This window comes from Palaemon carinicauda, chromosome 19 (genome assembly GCF_036898095.1).
Source record: "Palaemon carinicauda isolate YSFRI2023 chromosome 19, ASM3689809v2, whole genome shotgun sequence".
Taxonomy (NCBI): domain Eukaryota; kingdom Metazoa; phylum Arthropoda; class Malacostraca; order Decapoda; family Palaemonidae; genus Palaemon; species Palaemon carinicauda.
The window spans coordinates 54048660-54056372 of NC_090743.1; the positions used below are offsets into that span (position 1 = coordinate 54048660).

General features: G+C 35.3%; 1 protein-coding gene across 1 annotated transcript in view; it reads right to left on the reverse strand.

Annotated features, from left to right (window-relative positions):
* Window positions 1-2910: 2910 nt before the first annotated feature.
* LOC137658248 (uncharacterized) overlaps window positions 2911-7713 on the reverse strand; it is a 100017-nt gene continuing 95214 nt past the window's right edge. The window contains exons 10-11 of the mRNA XM_068392926.1: window positions 3685-3868; window positions 2911-3514 (exon numbers count right to left, since the gene is read on the reverse strand). Coding sequence (XP_068249027.1) covers window positions 3369-3514; window positions 3685-3868 — 330 coding nt within the window. The 3' untranslated portion in view covers window positions 2911-3368. The remainder of the gene's footprint in view (window positions 3515-3684; window positions 3869-7713) is intronic.

The following is a 7713-nucleotide window of genomic DNA, read 5'->3' on the forward strand; positions in this document are numbered from 1 at the left end:
CAAAATCCCCTTATATATAATTATGCAACAACAAATGTAGCTATATTTAGTCCACTGCAGGAGAAAGGCCTCAGACCTATTAATTCGTGTTTGGGCAGTTTCTATCAACATGCTGGACTCTGTGGATTGCCGTTCATGGGAGATTTTGGTCTGATCTCTCACAGCAAGTCAACCTAGTATGGTTGGCTTTGACTAGTACAGCTAGTATATGGCGATGCACAAGCCCTGTTATCACATTAAGGTATTTGTGTAAGTATGCATGTATATCTACACACACACACACACACACACATATATATATATATATATATATATATATATATATATATATATATGTATATATATACTGTATATACATTTATATATATATATATATATATATATATATATATATATATATATATATATATATATATATATATATGTATGTGTGTGTGTAAATGAAAAAGTCTATTCACTCTATTTGGAGACAAAACAATAAAAGCATATCCCCTGGTCGGAATGTTGAGCTATATTAAACAGTAATTGACCTAAACGATCAATTTGCTCTCAGCAGTTCCTATCAAATTGGCGAGAGAATTATTTTTATTGTCGCTTGGAAAAATGAAAACGAAAACTCTAGCTTTAGGAAGCGAACGTTTTCCAAACGAAATACACAAATCTAATGAAATTATGACATACTTGACTTTCATTATGGCAAAAACATACAAATAAATGAGGTTTTAAATTTAATATCATCAGCAAATGGAACAAATATGACAGTAGGCTATGTCATTCTGATCCTTGAATTGTCTTATGTGCTGTAAATAACATCTGAATTATAGGTTGGTAGTAACCAAAGGTAGTTTATTGGAAACGTTTCTGCCTAGCAATCTGCTGGACTGTTGTTAAGCCCCGCTCAAGCACGATAGTGTCTGCAACCTCACCATCGTTGAGAGCTAAGGATTAGGGGTTTGGGGGACCTGTGTTGTACATTTACCTACTGAGTCATCAGCAGACAATACCCTTTCCTCCCTGGTCATGGCTTGGGTAGAGAGGGGCTTGTGCACTGATCATAGTATATATGGTCAGTCTCTGGGGCATTGTCCTGATCGGGCATTGACACTGTCCTCTGCCATTCATGTGCGACCTTTAAACCTCTAAACCTAGAGGGTCATGGTGGCCGATGTGGTAACATCCCTGACTGGTTAACGCCGACTGGGGTTTGAGTCCCGCTCAAACTCGTTAGTTTCTTTGGTCGCTGCAACCTCACCTTTCTTGTGAGCTAAGGATGGGGGATCTGGGGGAGCCTATAGGTCTATCTGCTGAGTCATTAGCAGCCCTCCTTGGTCCTAGCTTGGATGGAGAGGGTGCTTGGGCGCTGATCATATCGCTACCTCATTGCAAGAGGGTCGTAACTCCAAATTTGCTAGTTTTGAGTTATATGATGTACAAGATTGCCGAATTGATTCTGCATCTTTTGGTAAAAGAGTCGTAAATCTAGGTGAATTAGCAGCCGAGAGATGGCACTAAGAAGATTGTGAAACATGATCAAATTCATAGGACTTAGCAACTTTCAAATGCGTCTCCTGAAAAATCAGGAATTTGGAGTTACGACCCTCTTGCAACGAGGTAGCGATATGTAGGCTATATATGGTCAGTCTCTAGGGAATTGTCCAGCTCGATAGTGCAATGTCACTGTCCCTTGCCTTTGCCATTCAAGAACGGCCTTTAGACCTTTAAACCTACCTGATAACTTCTCCTTACATACCAGGCAGCGGAAATCCACCGGCTACAGAATTCAAAGGACAAAATAAACACCAGCTGACTTTGGCAGCAATCAATGTTAACATTTATTTCATGTATCCTTAATGTTTATTCACAGTCGTTCTTGACCTAACATTTAGGCTATGTCGGGTGTAAGAGGATACGACTTCAGGTTATAAAAATTATAGAGGTATGAGTCAAGTTGAGGTTCCTTAATCTAGTACTAGATACTCAAAAAGGTTCCTAGTTCATATGCAAGAAGGCAGTAAAGCACCTTTAACATTGATCGTATATGTTTATCGAGGCTCAATAATGTATATTACAAGTAAAGCCTATATGTAACTTGAAAATCTTTATACCCTTTTCTAGATTTTGGTTCCATTCACTGAATATTGGAGATTACAGGCTCCTTAAAAGATTTGCTATGTATAGTTATAAAGGTTCCTACATTATGGGTAAAGCTTATAGTTCCTTAATGTCAATCCTATAGAATTCTGAGGATTATGATTCGCTCGTTGTGATAATAACTGGTTCTTATATATCTCCGTTTCCTTGAACACGGACTTGGACAGAAACTTGAGTTTATTAAATACTTATTCCTGATCTTGATATAAATCTCTGCACTTTTGTTCAGTTAGTTCTTTATGCATATTGCATAAGGTTTTCATAATTCTGACTATCCTTTGTATTCAGACTATTCCATCCTGTACTAGGCATGGAGATAGTTCTGACAGTCTTGCCTTCTCCATCATAACGTTCAACACTACACAGTATTCTAGAATTTTTAATCCAACTGTGATCAGATTGTGGAATGATCTTCCTAATCTGGCAGTTGAATCAGTGGAACTTCAAAAGTTCAAACTTGCAGCGAATGTTTCTATATTGAACAGGTTAACATAAGTCTCTCTTCACAGTTTATATAACATCTCTATTTTATCATTGCAAATGATCTTGAGATAATTTATATTCATTATTCATTACTTATATGATATAGTTTATTTATTTCCTGTCCTCACTGGGTTATTTTCGCTGTTGGAGCCCTTGGGCTTGTAGCATTCTGCTTTTACAACTAGGGTTGTAGCTTAGCTAATAATAATAATAATAGTAATAATAATAATAATAATAATAATAATAATAATAATAATAATAATAATAACATGGCTATATATCCTTGATCCTAGATGTTGAGGTTTCCCAATCTTGATCATGGGTATTCATCAAGTTTGATTAACCTACATCAGAAAAGATATTTGAAACCCTTCAGAACAGAGACAAATTGGTTGCAGAGATTCTTTAGCCCAGATCAAGATCAAGTAAAGCTGTCTTCAATTACAGATACTGTTCCACATCATATGCCCCAAGTGATCCTCCAGATTCCTCTACCCAGAATCTAAGAGGATGTTAAGGTATCTCGTTTAATTGCTTGACTTCGATCGTGAAGGTACGTCGTGGTTCCTCAATGTAAGTCTTAAAATAATTGTCCAGGTCTCCAACTCAAATCTAACTTAAACCAAAACATGGCTTTTGAAGGTTCCTCAACCTGGACCTATTAGATTTATCAAGCAAATAATGGATAGTTCTCTAGGTTTCTAAGCCTAGATCCTGACAATTATTGAGATTATTTAACCTAAATCCCGAATAGTCGTCAACATCTGATGCAAGAGAGGATCCAATATCACTTCCTCTAACCTTTCATCTAACTGTTGGAAATCCAATTGTTCGACCAGGTCCCGAGGTTCTATCTCTACATCTTCAGCTGCTAAGAGCTCTGGAATAATAAAAGATTAATTGTAGCTATACATTTCTTGCTAGATACCATAAATAACGTATCATCTGTGAAGCTTATAAGTTTACTGTTATTTTGTAAATCAAACTTGGAAATACTGCAAAGAGCTGCTAATCACCAAAGAAATGTCATGAATGATACGGTAGACTTACCATAACAGAAGAGTCTCTCAGCAAAGGCGGCGATAAGGATGAAGAAGTCTTTGTCCAGTGCTTCTTCAGGCAGAGGAACCATCGATGTTAGCTTCTCGATTTGATTCTCTGTCAGATTACCACCAAGGGCGTCGCCCAAAGCTTTCCCAAAGTCACCAACCAATAAGCGTTCAATACGTATGCTCTGTTAGAATGAGGTATTCTTTGATTCATGTTAATCATTTCTTACTCCCATATCCATGGTAGAATACAGGGAGGTATTCAGAATGAGCACTAAACATTTTTGAAAGGTTCATGTCAACAATAAGATATATTCATTCATATGCACATAACAATATAAAATTTACACATATTACATGACACATTTATATTAATGTATAAAATAGACCTCCTGTAATCCTCATTATGTATATATAATTTCAAGTAAATTGGGCGTCTTTAAATAAAAACCCGAAAAACGTCCAAGACACATTCTCTATTAGAATTTTGGATGAACCCGTGCAGAAAAGCTACGAAATTAGCGTCTTCATACCCTTACACAGAAGGCTGGTCAGCCTCTTCTCAACACTATCTTGAGAACATTCTTACACTCACATCCTGCATATGAACCTCCTTCCTTTCTTAGATTTCGTTTTATACTAGCTATTCTAACCTACCAATTTTACACTCCTTAATACTTCCAAATTATAAGCTCTTTCCAACAACTTATCCTTTTTCTTTCTTTCTACATGACCAAACCATTTAAAACCCACAGAAACATGTTTTCTTATACACGAACCTTTCTAATACTTCAGCATATCTCAATATTTATCAGACTTTTTGTTTCTTCTTATGTCATATACATCATGCTAAAAGTCAATCTAAACAGTCTCAACCACTTTCTTTTATTTAGATTCAACATTCAGACTTCACGTCTATAAAGGTCATTTGGCTCGACAATTATTGTATACTGTACATTCCAAAATTGTCTTCCGGGGATCTTTACATTTGTTAAGCCCACACAAAGCTATTTTATTTGCATATTTTGTAACCCCCTCTCCTCTCAGCATACCATCAGCCAATACATTTATTAGTAAAATACCATAATAACCAAAGGCTTCCATTCGTCTTGTGTACTCTGCTAATAGCTAATCTTAATAGCTTTAACATTAGTTCATTTGGATTCAATATCGACACTTCAATTACCTCCAATATAAGTACTTGAGGTAAACTACTATTCATTATTACTTCCTTTATTCCTATTTCTCTCTATTATTCTAGAATTCTCTCTTCCTCATTACCTTAACTTTATCCTATTTACAACATTCTTGTTGAGAAACTTCCCTTTGAATGTTAGAATTAGGCTGATATTAACCAACCTTGTTAAACTATACCTGTAGAGTTTAGTATTGACCACCCAAATGGGATTGATGGTTATGCCGGCGCTTTCTTAACTAATTCGAGTCTAATGTTCTTGGTTTTTTCTTTCTCATCATTACACATGGCTGAGGACTAGATTACCTCGCACAGTACCATATGAGAGGATGAACAACATAAATGAATAAGTCCAATGCCTAAAGCCATTCCGGTGTGTACCGGAGCACTTAAAAAACCCAGCTTAACTAAATGCTTAATTTCCCAATGATCCTTGACACAGCAGGCTACAGTTACTGGCAATTCAAGAACACGTGACATTCAGCCAAGAAGTCACAGAAAGATTTTCAAACCTTCAAGAAGGGCTCTAGATGATTACCCCTTTGTTAACACAAGTGGTTGTTTGCCCTGGTCAACCCGATCATACTGTACTTGAGCAGCTCTTGGGGTGATCCAATTATCTGTGATAGGACCAGAGAAATTATTTGGTCTTTTGAAGCTTAGTAATGGGAATAATCATTGTCTACGATTCCATCAGCAACCATGTATTTATCCGGGATCTCAGTGAAAAAATCAATGATGTTCGACATTCATTAAAATGAAAACCAAATCGATTGCTTCAAATTCAGCCGATTTTGCAATGTTGTAGCCTAATTATCACTTTAAAAGTAATCTACAACATTACTCGGTAACCACAAGCTGATAGGATGATCAACGAAAAGATCCTCCAGTCTGGTTGCAACTGTATCCTGTTTGATGTTTGTTGAATCCCTAGAGAATTCATAATGACTTGAGATACCAGAAAAAGGATACCTGATAGTCTCTCATCCCCTCCCTCTATAAATGTCACCACACGCCTCGTCACAGTCAATTTTGGAGGAAGTGCATAATTATTTTTACAATTCTTTTTTACTCTATATGTGAACTATGGGTCGGTTCAGTAAAGCCATGTAATATTTATCTTGATTGCTCCCATCTTTCTTCAATTTGGTTATTGTAACTTTGTAGATCTAATGCGTGCTCTATGCTTCATCATGTTAAACCATTTCCAATTTCCATTATCCAATTTTTTTATGTTTTTGAATACTCTGAATAATAATCTCTTGATTGACTGTGTTTAAGAAGCTGAAAAGAGATACTTTACAGTAACTAAAGGGGAAGAGAATTAAAATTTGAAGGATTATACATTAAAATGAATAATTTGGATTGATGAAAGTTTCTGAAAGCTTATGATGGATATTTATAGGGGAGATTTTTAAAAACCAACCGAGGTGGGATTTTTCCAAGAAAATCCACTGTGCTTTTGCCCAATCTTTTGAACAGAATAGGTACCTTTTGTCATCGCTTCTGTGACCCACTTTCCCATTATATATTCATCCAAAATTCCCTCATGTATCGAGGATCTCTATTCATAACCATCTATATTAACATACAAAGGTCAGTCTTCTTGGTTACTATTGACTCTCATAATCTAACTATTGTTCATATGTACTCTCTACTAATGGCATGCTAAGAAAGTGGAAGGCATATAATGATAAGATGTATATATATATATATATATATATATATATATATATATATATATATATATATATATATATAAACTAATGTACACGACCAGTCAAAATGTCATATGTACACACATGCAGCCCCTCTCAACAGGGTATGACTACTCCTTACCCTACGCGAGGGACGGGGAGAAATCGAGTAATTACGGTATATCTTGACTATGCCGCAGAACGTGAAAAGAACAATATATATATATATGCATATATATATATATATATATATATATATATATATATACATATATATATATACTGTATATATATATGTATATATATATACATATATATATATGCTGTATATATATATATATATATATATATATATATATATATATATATATATATATATATATATATATATAGCTAGATACTTGGTCTTTATTATATACGGGAGATGAAACTAAGAAAAATTTTCCCTTACAGATGATTCTAAGGACAGCATTAATCTGCAGGCTTTCAGCACGTCATATTGGGACGAGTTTACTAATCCACATACTTTCCTTTACTAATGGCAGCACTCTTTAACAGTAAACCGATTACAGGTCAACTGGGTCACAATATACAAATTCATAAACAAACACACACACACAAATTTATATACAGTATATGTATGTATGTATATATATACAAACATATATACAGTATATCCATATACAGATGTATGAAATATGTGCCATATGACCTCATGCTATATGACTCATAACGTAAGTGTGTCACAGGAAGTGTGAATCATGAGTGCCAGTTAAATATACGATGTCAAGATGCCAGGTAACTCCCAATCAATCAATCTTAAATATACCTTAACCGGAAGTATTTCGTACTTCTTCAACATCCCACATTCTATTTTCAAAGCATCTCCTTCAAAACTCGTAAATATATTCCAACTGTCGCTCAGTAATCCGACCTTTCCCCGAAAATGATGTTTCAATCTAATCTCCTAAAATTATTGGAAACAAGTAAAAACTGAAGCTCAAGGAAGTAATGGCATATTTCCTCGTAGGTCGCCATTTATGGTGATGGAAGCAAGATACTAACATTCACGTGAAGGCAATAGATAAGTCAATTCTGAGAACCCACTGAAAACGATTATGTTCGCCCCCAAGCATTT